Genomic DNA, 16,112 nt, shown 5'->3' with positions numbered 1-16,112 from the left:
TGGGCTGTCGCGCCACTGAGTTTTATCTCCAAGACTACTTGACAGATTGTAATAAAATTTTGTTTAAACATAGGTTGATATAATACAAAAATAATAACCTTTCAACAGCTATAATATGCATGTATGATCATGAACATTCATCAGATTCGGATGGTATCAAAAAGTGGTTGCAAAATTCAATAAAAAGAATGGTGTAATAGGGGGTATGGCCCCTTGTTCAAATATACAGGCCTTACACCATGATTTAATCATCGAAATAAGGTGGCAGTTTATGAGTTCCTGTGGCAGTGGGTCACACTTATTAAGAAACGCAGTTGTCAGACACAGAATATCTCTCAAAGGAGGATTATATGTTAATTACCTTCTTCAAAGCATGACAGACATACTCTATAGTGTTGAGGTCTGGAGATTTGGCTGGCCAATCCATCCGGCAAATGTCTTCATTTTCCAGAATATGGTCAACCAGAAACGCTCTGTGTGGTGTCGCATTTTATTAAAATGAAATTAAGACCCACTGCAACTCTGAAAAGACAAACATAGGACTCCAAGACCCCATCCATATACCTCTAACCAGTCACAGTACCTCTTTCAAAGACGTGGAGGAGTGTGCAAAAATCCAACATTGTGCGCCTGCCCAAACCTCGGCCGCCATAATGGTAAATTTTTTGATATTACACGACAAGTAGTGGATTCTCGGTTCTCTCCATTTGAAAGTACGTAGAGAGTCAGTGATCAAGCGGTATTTATCGGAACATTGACCCAGGCTCCAATTTCTGCATCTTAAACGGGCTCTTCTGTTTACAAAATTCAGCGGAATGCCAACAACAGATCTTGTAAACAGTCCTTGCTCACGAAGCCTTCTGTAAACAGTAACCTTTGAGTCATAAAACCTCCTGTGTGGTCGCATAGAGCTCACAAGAGAGCTGAAAAGTTGCAGCATCCCTGTTGCGCCTCTCTGTAATCGACAGATACCGATCTTCGTTGTGGCTCTTGGCCAGGATTTCTCTGGACAGATCCTGAGTTTTGAAATCCTAAATTGCACTCAACACTGGGTGTTAAATTAATTTCTCTACTAATCTGCATTGGAGAATGGCGAGTTTGTCAAATCAGTCACAAAATCTTTAAATTATGATTAAAAATTTCATACCAAACGAATTTAAATGCTATTTTCGACATTAATCGATAAAAAATGTGACATTATAGATAATTTAGATAAATAACAGTACCTATTTGCAGATACATGAACAAAGAAAAAGCTTATAATTAAGTATCAAAAATTTTCAAAGTTTCAGAAATTGTATCCTTAACTATAATTAAATTATGACTTATTATATCAGGTGATAAAATGGTATTAAACACTTAACAAATGTTCCACTTACGTATATTAGATATTTTTAAGAGATTTGTTGTGAAGATTAAATCCTTCTCTTTTGATATTTAGACGTCCTAGAAGGATTAACTTTAAACTGGGGCTCTAGTGCCGATTTCAAATAAATATAATTTTATGAATTTAATATTCAATTATTTCTTAATTTACTTATGTCGTAATTTAATTCGTGTTACGTAAGAAATATTTCTTATTTTTTACTTATATATCAAGTTATTAGAATTTTTTTTTAATGCAAAATTGGTGGCACCCTCAACAAACGTTGGGAACCGCTGATTTAGAGATTACATTTTATTTTCTAATCGTATTTTTTTAAAAAAATAGCTGACCCTATTTTTTTTAGTTTACGACTACTAATGTTCAACTCCGTAGCCTTGTAGTTTTGAACTCGATCCAGAACACAGGGGAACGATTGGAAGAAGTATTGGGAGAAATTTGCCTTCGCAGAGGACTGATGGAATTAATCTGCATTTGCGATACATGGAGAAGTAAACCTCCCCCGGTTAGCCAGACGGCAAGGGGACTCTATCCTATGATCCGTCTACCATTGAGGATATTTTTAAGTCAGTACTGTGGGCGGTGCTAGCCAGATCGTATCGAACAACCATCGCTGGAATTCGAACCCGTTTTATCTCATTCGAAGATGAACGCTCTATCCTCTAAGACGGCTCAGAAATTACATTAGTTTAAATATTATTTTGAAGTACTCAGAGTATGAAGGACTAGAATATTTTGAGTGCGCTACTAGAATAAAAATCATGCGATCATGGCGATATACGTCTGCTGTTCATACGCCCGTTAAAAATTATACTTATGGGTCGGATATTTTCCCTAATGTTGAACAATATAGTATCATTTTGTTCTTATTTGAGAAAAAAATAACTCCTAATTTCAGGTATGTATGGCAGTGTTTTCCAAAGTGTGGTACGCGTACCCCCAGGGGTACGGGAATAGTTTAACGGGGGTACGCGTTCTTATGCGAAATATCTTGCAACAAATTAAATTTTTTTTATTTAAAAGCAAAGCTAGCCGCGAAAATTTACAATTACGTATTTTTCTATTGGCTATTTTTTGCAGATTTTACAGTTAATAATTAGTGGTGTCAACAGCCAGTCGTGATTTTTAACTTTTGTGGAAATTTTTATAGTAAAAAATACATTCATTTTTCATTAGTGGTACACAGCTTTTCGAAAAATTTTGAAAGGGTACACAAAAGTGATATGTTTGGGAAACACTGATGTATGGTATTAAAGGCTAATGATGCTTAAATAACTTTATTATTTCTTTTTATCAAAGTGTCCCCGTTGAATATTTCAGTAAAATCGAAACATCTGTCGATAGTAATACAATTATGTTCTCCCGACGTGAAATATTTACTAGACTTGGCAGACTTAGGAGAAAGTCCTCAATTTCGGGAGATTTCCAGAAAAGAGTAATTTTCAATCCGCGTTCTTCTACTCCTTCTATGATGAGATATTTAGTAGATAAGAAGGCGTATTCCTAGGAATGGAGCCACACCCAGATGTTCATCACTTTCTGTATATTTTATGACCAGATGATTGGATGTCGCACAATGTCTCCGATTGAGATATTTTATCCAGTTGATTGATTTTAAACACGAAAAACGAAACTTTTTTTTTCTTCTTAATCAAATCGCATTTTAGTTTTAGAAGTGATGAAAGAAAGACGTCGATGACACGTAAAACAAAGGTATGTGTTTTGAACAGATTTAGATGCATCGTGTCGAAGATAACGAGTTTTGACATATTTAAAATTGTGTAGTTTAATTGACAAAATCCGAAATTTGCACTGCAGCGGTTGAATAGTTTCTGAGGAATGAAAATTTAAGAATTCGATTTTTTTTTCAATTCTATTACGCGATATCTAATTGGTCGATTCAGGTCAAAATATAGATTTTGTCATTCAGAATTACATAAATTTCAATGATGTAAAATTTTATGCAGCTTAAAACTTAATTTTTCGATTAGAATTTAAAAAAAAAAAAAAAATTAGAAAATTATGTAAAATAGGAAACAAATCTTAAACATGAAAAGCATTTTTTTTTAAAAAATTGTTTAATACAATTTTTAAAAAATGCAAAAATTAATATTTAGATGAAGCGGACCAAGCTTTTTGACCGCTTTCCTGACAAAACTATTAGGACCATACTTTCCAGATTGCGACTATCTCTCCTTATTTTAAAGATTTTGTATCCGAATATGTAGAAGAAAAGTAAAATACATTTATTTAGAGAAATAACGCTTTTGTATCTGATATTTTAATTTAAATTATCATCTACTCTTAATTAGCGTAATGTGATCTCTTCGAATAATTAAGATTGCTTATTTAGTACACGATAGTACGTTCTTTAGCTTAAAAGTTATAAAAATGTTCTCTCATTTTTTTCTTCTCATAGTACAAAGTGTTTCATGCATAGCAAATTTATCAGAATCTGGTAAATTCTTTTAAAATAGCAATATGAGTAGTTTTGAAAAATGTAATCAAATTTGATGTCTGTACTTTTCTTATGCACGCGTTTTGAGCTGCGTTTATTTTTTCAAACATGCATGCATTTGAGTTGCGCCCAGAGCCGGATTATACCTTTTGTAGGCTCTAGGCACAGCCGTTTTTGGGCCCTCCCCTCCTTCCCCCACTCCTCCCCTCTTTTCAAAATATATGCTAAAATTTTCTTGCATATTTTTTTTTTTTGCATTTTTATTAATATGGATTTTAATTTACAAATTTGTTTATCGAACTTTATCTGGAATTCTACAGCATAATACAAGATTTCGTTGAATCCAAAAAAGTAATATATTAGATCATAAGATTTTGCAAAATAATTTATTACCGAAAAATATTATATTTTTATTTGTATCTTCATAATTTTGTGCAAAATACACCTGCTGTTTTTAAAGCTAAATTATTTTTGTCAACAAATTCTTTTCTCCCAAGTTTTTCGTAGGCCCCTGAATTTCGTAGGCCCTAGGCACGTGCCTAGTGTGCCTATAGGTTAATCCGGCCCTGGTTGTGCCTATTTTCAAAGATTGATGTTCTTGAAACATTTTGCAATTTTTTTAAATTTCCTTTACAGCAAAAAAATATGTGTTGCTCAACTGTAAAATGTTTTATTCTAATATCTACCACAGCAGTTTAAAAAAAAAATTGTGTAGTTTTGTGTTTTTTGAGCGAAATGAAGAAAAATTCACATTATGAATAATTTGCTTCTCCCAGATAAATTTAAAAATATCATATTTGAGTTACCGTTCTTTCTTTTTCCTTTTAAGAATATAGCAAAATAGGAACACTGTCGTCTATGGGGTAGAATCTTTGCAACTCAACTTAAACTACTGTTTAGTCTTAACAACTTAACTCAATAGTGCTGTTTAGGCTATGGAATAAATATTTCCTTAAAATAGTAATTTTTATGTTGGGTTGAAATAACTATGAATTTACTATGCAAAAAATGTAAAAAATAAAATATTTTTCCCACCAGTTTTTCCATTATAACAAGATTATTTTTGGTTATAAAATGTTCCATGTTCCAAATCATTATTAAATTAGAAAATAATTAATATTTATGCCTAGTTTCTCTGTCTTTTATTGTTTCCACTAAGCATGTAACATACAGTAAAAGTCTATCTTTTATATCATATGATTACATTTATCTGAATTAAAATTTTTAAAGAGTATGTTTAAGTTAACCGCTTTCCTGATAACCTCAAATTCATTTGTTTTATATCGCTTTGACTAGGCACGGCGAAAGAAATTTTGTATGCGTTTTTTTTTTTTTTTTTTTTTTTACCGCATCGGCGCATCGCATTTGGAGGGGAACACGTGTGATGAGTTTTTCGCGGGTAAATATTTTCCGCCAATCCGGTTTAAGCCATGATGGCTCTGGGGATAGAGCGTTCGCCTTCCAATGAGGTGAACAGGGCTCGAATCCCACCGATGGTTGGTCCGTAGCCTTGTAATTTCAAAATTACAAGGCTACGGAGTTGAACATTAGTAGTCGTAAACCCGAAAAATTGGGTCAGCTGTTCAACGACGGCTATTAAATAAAATAAAAAAAATAATAAAAAAACAAAAAAAACAATCCAGTTCTTATTTGCTTGCGGAAAAACGCATTGTGAATGGTCCTTCAATTGCCAGTTTGTAAAGTTTTGCATGATAGATTTCGCTCCACAAAAGTTAAAAACTCAACGCTTTATGACTGGAAAAGTTTCATATTTTAGTATAAAGCCACATGAGCAATTGCGGTCATTGAATATTTAATAGTCATAGTCATAACATTGGTGCTCAAAAAAGAGTGGTTGCTTTAAAAAAATGAATAAATAAAACGTTTATAAGCAAAGTATATTTGTATGTATTCCTTATGTTAAGTGTATTCCTAAGTGTAATTAAAATATATATATTACATTCTTATCTTTAAAAATGGAATTAAAAACGTTGTGTTGACTACTTTTACCTACTTGAGGTCAAAATTTCTGCTCTAAAGGGTCAATATGGTGACTTTTTGCAGTTTAAAAAAATTTAAATTGAAAGCGTTTTATTAGTTTCTTTTCTGTACATTATACACAATTAGAGTCACGATAGCTGAAGGGATCACTTTCTAATGAGTGATCAAGGTTCGAATCCCATCGTGGCTGGTTGATACGAATTCTGCTCTTAGCTCGCATATCCAACAGTGATGATGTAAGGTATCTTAAGTGGAAAGAGATCATGAGTTACCTTGTCGTGGGGCTAATTGTGGGAAGCTTCTTGGTTTTCCTCTCCATGAAACGCAAAGTTAGTTCCATAAAAATTATCCTCCATGAAGTCAACGTTGTCCCAATGCTTGATCCAGGAGTTATTGCCTTTTGGGTGGGTTCAAAATTACATGTCTACGGTGGTGAACATCGACAGCCGTAAACTCAGATTTGGGTATTCAACGCCAGTTATAAAAATTTATTTATATATATATATTATTTATTTATTGTACCTTTTTCAGGTTATGCATGGAGGAATTTGGGCTATCTTCCTTTTACCAGGTTAGTTACTTATTTTTTTTTTCTATCGCAGGATTGCGACAAACAGATTAAAAATAAAAATAAATGATATTCAAATGATTTAATTTTTATTTCTTTATGGAGGGATAGCAATGCTTTGATTAGTACATACCCTCCATCATTTGGTATTCTTAATAATAATTTTTTCCAGTGGCAGAATTTTTTAACGAGCATTTTTAAAACAAACTGAATTTTTATCAAATTTTTCGCTAACTTAAGAATTTGGTAATTAGTCAATTAGATATTTTCTGTATGGCCGGCATAGCCTAGTTAGTAGGGCGCTGGGCCCATGTACAAGGCAAGGGGTCGTGAGTTCGATCCCCACAGGCTGAAAACTCCCCGTGTAGTAAATGGTGACTGGTGCACGTTAAATCTGCCGGGTTACCGTGTTCCCATGAAAAATCATACCACTGGTGGTTCGGAATTGGAGATTGATTCAGGTTCAGGTCAAAATTACAGTCAAAATTATTGCTGGTTCAGGTCAAAATTATAATCTGTGGATGAATGAATGGATGTATGAATGGGTCCGCCCAATAAATGGGCTGTGACTTAAGTTTGGCTGAAATCGTATTCTTGGCCATTGATGGCGTCACTGAAAAACAAGAAACGCACCATCTGCCTTAAATTCGCTTCGTCTCACCTAGCAGACTTGCCAGTATTTGCAAGTGGCATTAGAAACAACAACAAGATATATGCGTTTAAATTATTTATGTGCTCTGGTGGACAAATTGTTTTTTGTTTTAATTTTTTAAAATAATAATGCATTTCTTTTGCTACCCCTTTGAATAATGTTTTCTCAAACTTCTGAAATTCAGTTGCAGTCTGAGGATATGCTTAGTATTTTAGTCCTGGCACTACTTAGTCAAAGTCTGGTCAAGCGGGTTCAAATCCCAGTTATGGCATCATGTTGTTAGAGTCCCCTTGTCATTAGTCAACCCGTGGGAGGTTTTCGCGGTTTTCTTCTCCATGTAACGCAAATGTGTGTTAGTTCTATCAAAAAGTCCTGTACGAAGGCAAATTTCTCCCAATACTTGATCCAAGAGTTCCCTTGTCTTCTGGATTGGGTTTAAAATTTCAAGGCTACGGAGTTGAGCATTAATAGACGGTATCCAAAATTGGGTCAGCTGTTCAACGACGGTTATAAAATAAAATAAAATAACTATAATAATAATGGAAATAAAATAATTAAAAAAGTTCTGAAAACTGCTACTATTACCTAGAACACAAAATATATAATGAGGACAACTTTAAAGTTGTCGTGGTTTTCCTTCTGTTCTTAAAGTTCTGTTAAAATATTATTTGTGATTTTAAAATCACAAATAATTAACTAAGAAGCTGAACGCATTTCACTGCAGCTTCATCGCCAGGAAAACAGAGCGACTGGGGCCCCCATTAGGGGGGAAGTAGCACGATGCGCCCACTTAAAGCTTGGGTGGGGGAATTTTTATACTAAATAAAATGAATAGTTTGGGGGGAAATTCAGACAGAGAATTTTTTTTTTTACGTACATATTTGCAACAAACGCATTATTTGCTTTGGTTACTTTTGTACATTGTTTATGAATGAGACTTACATATGCTTAAAAGTTTTTTACAGTTTGAAAAATTAAAAACAATAAATATAAACTTATTAAAACTTATTATTTTGTTTATTAAAAATGTCGTTTGCAGTGAATCAATAAATCTTGAATTTTTTTATTGTTAAAAAATTATTTTTTTTTAAAATGGGTAATGAAAATTTGTTTTTAAAAATATGTTTACATTCTTAACGTTATAAAGAACCATTTGCATAATTTTTTTGTTAAAAAACGGCGATCGACAGGGCTAAAAGTGACATTTGCCTGAAAGGGTTAATTGTGCTAAAATTCCCAACTCTTGTGATGATTGCTGCTTGCCATTTGCTGCATTGTTTGGTAACTTCAATAAACTTATTTTTTTTTAATTATTAGTTTAAACTTCCGAGCTCATTAATCTATAGGTGCCATCAGTAACTTATCAATTTGGATCCTTTTTCTGTCCTCTACGTAAAACTGTGTGAACTGAAGTGGAAATTAATGCTTGTTTAAACTCCTTATTGGCTTCAAAATATATGTAGATGTTTATTCACATCTGGCAAGTCTTGAGAATGCACGCCTATTTTTGAACGCTTGAAACAAGTCGACTTTTATTACCATCTTCATATTTTTTTTTTTTAAGTGAAAGAAATTTTTAATCAAGTATGTGTGCAATTCTTTTTTAACAAAATATGCTTGATCAACATCTCTTAGAAGAAAGAATGCCTTCGTCCTGGTTATCATAAACGAGAAGTCAGATCCTTTAGTAGTCCGAACATTGTGACTTATTTCTTATTTTCTCCACTACTCAGTTTATGTTCATTCCTTCGGACAACTAAAGTGATCTGTGCGAAGGCCTTCTCTCTTCTTGGAGGTGTTGGCTTGGTTCGAATATCAAAACCAAAATGGATTACCACTTACAGTTTTTGTAGTTTGAAAGTTGACAAACCTCTAATAAATTTTTGAATATCTCGCATTCTAATACATTTTAAACCTGGAAACTTCGAGGAGGTAGACTTTGTCACCAAACATTTTGCCAAAGTCGCCAAGAAAATCAGAATGTTTGGCAAGTTGACGACGGTCCCACTGACAATAAGAACATTGAGTTTTTAAAATGTGCTGTTGAAAACATTAAGGAGCTAAGTTAAAATGCGGAATTTTAAGAAAATAGTAGTTGTAAGCAAAAAATAATTACAGATTTGTTGTTTTCAGCCAAAAATATACAAGAAACACATATTTTTGTGGAAAGGATAATGTATCACGTTGTTCAGTGGGGCTTCAACCTTGTCCTCCTTTTACATTCTTTTTTCTAATCAGCTAAAAAAGTATAACTCAGTACTTTTTCATTCATTATTAGTAATAATACTTATTTGTTAGTAATTATTAAATTAATAATGTGAGCTTGTAAAGTGAATCTTCCCTATGAAATAATGTATTTACTAGATTGTATGTTTACTTTCATTTCCAGTTGCTTTTTGTCTGAGAATCATTAACTATCACATACCATATAGTTATCCAGTGAATCACGACGTTTCAATGATGTGTGAGTATGATTTAGAAGGAGATGCTTTGTATGCCATTAAATGGTTTCACGAAAATCAAGAATTCTACAGGTTTTGCCCAGAAGAGATACCTAGCACGATGTTCTTTCCAACCAATGATATTAGACTAGATGTAAGTTATAACATTATATTTCGCTAACCGTAGTCATTGCAAAAGTTTTTATTGCAGTTTCCTTAACTATTTTATTTGTTCATACAATGAATTTCCCATTCCTAAACAACCAAAATCGGATTTCAAAATGCTGAATTAAGTATTATATACACCTCCTTTGACACAGTGGTAAAAGCACTGAATTGTAATTGAAATAGACCGGATTTCTATTCCTGGTAGTGGTTAGAAGCCTACTTAAGTTATGGTACCAACTGCTCCATGTAATCCGGTAATATTGTTCTCATTGCCACTAACATGATTTTATAGTTTCGAAATTGTTGATGCTTATTCTCCATTATCGACTTGGCTGACCGTTGCGGGACTTCTTTAGTTTTAAAGTAAATATCGGATATGGATGTATCGTGAGAAAATTACTAAAACTTGATAAATTTAAAACACCTGTTTTGAACATACTGTTTCGCCTCATTTTAAGAGTCGTTTAATTCTAACAGCTACAACTGTGTCAGAGCTAAAGAGAATACAAGGGCTAGTTCACTCCGCTCTTAGAGCTGAAGCTACGATTTCCCTCCTCATGACGTCACTGTGTCTACAGATCTCGGAGATCGCAAGCAAAGATATGATAACTTTGCATCTTTCTCTTGTAAAAATAAGTTAGACTTTTTCTGGTTATTAGCCTTCAAACTTTACGTAATTAACACATTATTTCCGTTCATAAACATAGTTCAAAAAAAAAAAACTTTCTTGGTTATTATATTAAAAAAATAACATTTTAAACTTATAAAAATGTTTTGCTAGTTGGTGAAAATGACACGATAAATACTTTATTTTAAAAAGTTCAGTTTTAACTTCAACTATTAAGAAAAATGAAGGTATATATCGACACTTTTTATCTACATATTCTTTTATAACGATAAGTTAAGTTAAATTTAGAATCCCTGATTTTAAAATATGTCGTTAATAGCAATTTGTTCATACTTAATCATTAGGAAACATCAACCTTAAACGCTAATTACTGAAACTAAATAATAATTTAGGTTCATAATGACATCAGAAATTTTACAATTGTTTATAGACATTTAAATTTACGATGATATAATATATAGATATTTAAATTGAAGAGAATATAATTTTTAAAAAAAATCATAAATATTTAGAATAACTACATTAAAAAATATGTTATGAAATTAGGAGAATTTCAACTATATACTATATATTTTATTTATACTTTTTACTTACATTTTAATTTTCTTTGACTTTATCTATTTTTTAATTCTTTTCACCTGCCATTCTTTATGAAGTAGCGAGGCGGTTTCTATTTAGATAATGAACTTCTATAAAAGTTCTTTACGACAGAATAAACGTATTGCGGTTTTATATTAACTGTGTCATTTCGGAATCCATTCTTTTCATAGTTGTTCATTTACTTTAGGGAACACGCGAAAAATTATACTTTTTCCTTTTTTTATATCAGAATTTTTGCAAGTTGCAATCGCGCAAACTGACATTTCGATAATAATTTTAAATTCTTGTAAATTCACTGCAAAAACTGAGGAAAGTCATTATAGAAAATAACAAATGTCTTAGAATATCTCGCAAAAAGAAATGATCCAATATTAGTTAGAGCTAGTAAGGCCAAACGCTCCGTTCTTGAAGTAAAAGTGCGAGCTTTGCGCCAAAGTGACGTCACTAGAGTGACGTCGGAGGATCGGCGCGGCAAGAGATACTTCAAAGGAGTGAACCAGCCCTTCTATTCTCTTTAGCCCTGCAACTGTGTACCATATACTACTTGTTGTAGTTATATACAAGTAATTAAAACATTTTTTAGCCACAATAATCTAACCTGTCATTAAAAAAGTAAACATAATTCGAAATAAAAAAACTTGAGCTATCTGTATAGAGTGATCTCTATTATTCTTAAAAATCAAAATTTTTATCACATAACCTTATGATAGTGACAGAAAACTGAAATTTTTTTTTTTGTTTCCTGTTGTAATGGGATTTTTTAACGGATTCTTTTAATGCTTCACATCACTGATTTCAAAACTGCAATTTGCTACTCTCTCTAAGCTACAGTTTTTTTTTAATGACATTTTTCAGACTATTTTTGCCGAAGTCTACAAGTTTAAAAACGTTATAAGTGACAGGGGATCCACTTAATTTTGCGACAAACTTCCACGGAAGTTAGGGCACATCATCAGGATTAAAATTACATAAGAACCTATGCCCGAAAATGTCGTCATGTACCACTAGGGACGCTCCTTTAAGATGAAATATTTCTCCGTGTGCTTATGAAGAAGTCATAACAAAAAAGCGCCCCTAGTTCCGTACAACGATATTTCCGGGTAAGGGTTCCTATGCAGCTTTAATACTGATGATGTACCCTAACTTAGTAAAGTTTACCATAACCCTTAACTGTTATATATAGCATTTTTAAGCTTGTGCGTTTCGAAAAAAAATTGACCAAAAATAAAAAAAGTCTGTAGCTCTATGGGAGAAAAACTAATTTCATGCTTGAAATGCCTGCACCAAAATTAGGCAAGATCTAGAATTTGTATAAATGCAACCAAAAATTTGCTCCCTAGTGTTATTACGAAAATATTATTTCTTTCTTCTTGAATTTCATTTTATTATTATTTATTTATTAATGTTTTTATAGATCAGCCGCACAACGAACACATCTGTTGTTTTGAAGCGACTCAAACGAACAAATGCCGGCAAATATCGATGTGAAGTGTCGGCCGACGCACCTCATTTCAAGACTGCATCCGTTGAATCGTTTTTGATTGTTGGAGGTAAATATGACAAATTACTGTCTCCACAACCGCACAGGATATTCCGAAATTTCTGCCTTTAATTTTAGTATTCTTCTTCAACAAAAAAGTTGAAGAAATATACACATTAGCGTTCATAAATTACTATTTAAGCTGGGAAAAAAAAGACTAATATTATCAAAACTTTACAAATCTTTAGCGAGAATGGTGTGATTAAGAACATCTAACATCATTTACTGATGGCTTGGGAAGGGAATTTGTTTGAAATAGATTTATATATTATCCTGCAATCAAACCGACTTTTATCTTTGCGGAATGTAATTACATTCCGCAATAGTGATTCATATAGTATCGTGACATAATTTTTGATTTTACTCGTCTAAATACACTGGTTATCATAAATTAAGGAAAAATCACAAAAATAGCGATAACTCTTTCAAAAGTAAGCCAAACCGTGCAAAATTTGCATATGTTGTCCACTAAGAGTAGCTGAGTAAAATTGCAATATGCAAATTAGTGGCGCTGCACTCGGCTTACGTCATCTGCCTGGAGCATAAAAGTCCAAGTTTGAGAGAAAGCACACAAATTTTACTGTGATTGCGACATTGAAAATCTGAGATAGCCAATTCGTAATAATGACCTCTAGGCATCATTTGCCTGAAGAACTACGATGGAGAGCCATCGGGAGACTAGAGGCAGGGCAGAGTCAATCAGAAGTGGCCAGATGGCTAAATGTGAGTCCATCTGTGGTTCATAGACTTTGGAGGCAATTTCAAACCACAGATTCGGCATCTAGGAGGTTCAGTCAAGGACGGCCAACTGTTACGACCAGTGCCGATGACCGATATTTGACATTAAGTGCACGCAGGAATAGAACCGCTACTCCGACACATCTTAGATCCTCTCTTGCTGCAGCCACCGGAAGGTTGGTGTCAACGTCAACTGTGCGCAGAAGGCTCCACGAAGGTGGTCTGTATGCGAGACGACCAGCCATTTGCGTGCCGCTCACATCACGCCATAGGAGAGACCGTTTGCAGTGGGCCCGACAACATGTCCACTGGACGTCAGATCAATGGAGGCCTGTTCTCTTTACGGATGAGTCCAGGTTTAGTCTAGAAAGTGACAGTAGACGTTATTTGATATGGAGAGAACCTGGGACCCGTTATCATCCATCAAACATCCGTGAAAGAGATGCATACGGAAGAGGCAGTGTCTGTGTTTGGGGAGGCATATCCTTAGGAGGGCGCACATACCTCCATGTCTTTCCAAGGGGAACCGTGAATGCTCAGGTTTATCGAGACAACATCCTTGATGCTTATGTGCGCCCATATGCCGGGGCAATTGGTGATTGCTTCCTGTTACAGGACGATAATGCAAGACCACACAGAGCTCGCATTGTTGATGATTATCTTCAACAGGAAACAATTACTCGCATGGAGTGGCCAGCTCGATCCCCGGACTTGAATCCTATCGAGCACGTTTGGGATGCTCTAGGGAGGCGTGTATCTGCCATCAATCCGCCCCCTCAGACCCTTGCCACGCTTGCAACTGCTTTACAAGAGCAATGGCTCTCACTTCCTATTGAACTGATAGACCGCATAATTGAAAGCATCACACATCGCTGTTTGTGCTGTATTGCTTCTAGAGGCAATCATATTCCATATTAAAGGTACTTTTTCTATTGCAAACCGATACTTCCAATTTGTTTATTTTATACATGTGCTAATTTCTATACTACTATTAATGTCTGATAATTTCTTTTTATGTTGTTTAATACCTTACTATGTGTTGTATATTGTGGGTAAGTTTCATAAAATTCCATGTGTAATTTCTTGAGTTATCGCGATTTTTGTGAATTTTCCTTAATTTATGATAACCAGTGTATAAGTGTTGTAACTGTGGTTCAAAAATACTAAAATTAAAATTAGCAACTTTTATTTTTTAAGAAAATAGCGATATGAACAATATTAGACCAGACAACTTCACTCGTTGCCGGTCAGAACAAAATTTACTGCTCTTAAAAAAGATGTAATTATAAAAAAGAAACGAGATGGCAGCGCCATCTCTGAATTAACGAAAATAATAAATTCAAATGGATTCTGAATTAACACAAATAATAAATTATATTAACAAAATTATAAATTTTAATATCGCAATAAGGGGGCTTAAAGCAATAAGAAAAAATTAACTAACTTTTGTTTTTATAAATTTCAGTGATATTATTCATTTCTTTAAGAATTTAAACTCTTCCTACATGGGTTTGAACCTGCACAGATGATAATTTGAACAGAGCCGTGTATGAACAACCGGAGTCGGGCAAATTTCTCTCGACTCCGGTTAGCTAAAAGTTAAATCCCATAGGTGAAAAATGAAGATGTTCTTGATTCTATAAAAATTTAGACAAATATTTATAACGAAGTGAACAAAGAATTAATCACGAAAATATTTGACAATTATTTATGATGACAATAATTTATGATGACAATAACCAAAAACGGCTGTGCCTAGGGCCTACGAAAGGTATAATCCGGCTCTGCATGTAACTTTTCACCAACTAAAAAGATTCCGTAGTTTCAAAAAATATTTTTCTTACTGGTCACAAATGATATACATGATATTTGAATACATTAGAATTTAAAAAATTCACATTTGCTTCAGTTTAGTTCGTCATAAGGATATTGTCCACCACTACATTGAAAAAAAATCAAAATACATAGAAAATACATTTTTTACCTAGTTATAGTACTTTTCAACAACTAAAACATTTCCGTAGTTTCAAAAAATGTTTTTCTTATTCGTCACAAATGATATGCATAATATTTTAATACATTAGAATTAAAAAAAAATCACATTCGCTTCAGTTTGTTACGTCATAAGGATACTGTCCATCGCTACATTACAAAAAATCAAAATACATTTTTACCTAGTTATGTTGTACTCTCCAACATCTAAAAACTTTCCATAGTTTCAAAAAATATTTCTTCCATTGGTAACATATGATATGCATAAAATTTAGTACATTAGAATTAAAAATAATTCTGTTCTCTACTACAGATAAATAATTTAAATAGATCTAGAAAAGTTCAGAGTAAAAGAAAAAGTGTTATAAAATTCTATTTGTTTTAAAATTTTCTGCTTTATTTCGTTCCCATTTGAAAGACTATTATTCCCTAATATTGAATTTGATCCAATTATCTTGTGGTGAGGTTTTTGATATATTTTCAGAATTAATAAAATTATTCTGAATATTTTCCGAATCTGATTTAAAATTATTCAGAATTAATAATATTATTCTGAATATTCTGAATAATTTGATATATTTTCTGAATTCTGCAAAATTTTCCGTTTAATTTATTATTACTTTATAAATCTTTTGGTCAAAGCGCAGCAGTTGGTATCCTTTCATAAAAAAATGTCTTAAATTTTTTAAAAATTGTTTCTGTTATAGCTCAGCAATTTTAATTTATGTGTATATTTTTTATTTTAGATTTTTTTAATGGACAAGAGATGACAGTTTTCACGTTCTCTACACTCTTTCTATTACCTACTATACTTTATATGATAAAATAAAATTTTTGATTGGTTTCCATTTTATTGAACAATTATTATTTCAGTGTATTTTATTATTAGCCCTTCATGGATCACGTAATTTGAATTTCCATTTAAGTAATTGTAACCATTTA

General features: G+C 33.0%; 1 protein-coding gene across 1 annotated transcript; it reads left to right on the top strand.

Moving 5' to 3' along the window:
• The first annotated feature begins 2,831 nt into the window (after positions 1–2,831).
• Positions 2,832–16,018, top strand: LOC107445886 (uncharacterized). Its single transcript, XM_016060374.4, has 5 exons — positions 2,832–3,097; positions 6,375–6,414; positions 9,453–9,658; positions 12,315–12,450; positions 15,917–16,018. The coding sequence occupies exons 1-5, from the start codon at positions 3,080–3,082 to the stop codon at positions 15,997–15,999; spliced, it is 483 nt and encodes a 160-aa protein (XP_015915860.2). The 5' UTR covers positions 2,832–3,079; the 3' UTR covers positions 16,000–16,018.
• Positions 16,019–16,112: the final 94 nt, after the last annotated feature.

The sequence above is a fragment of the Parasteatoda tepidariorum genome, chromosome 5 (genome assembly GCF_982258835.1).
Source record: "Parasteatoda tepidariorum strain Cologne lab strain chromosome 5, Ptep-v5.0, whole genome shotgun sequence".
Classification (NCBI taxonomy): domain Eukaryota; kingdom Metazoa; phylum Arthropoda; class Arachnida; order Araneae; family Theridiidae; genus Parasteatoda; species Parasteatoda tepidariorum.
The sequence above is the reverse complement of the archived record's forward strand: the minus strand, read 5'-3'. Positions and strand labels throughout refer to the sequence as shown.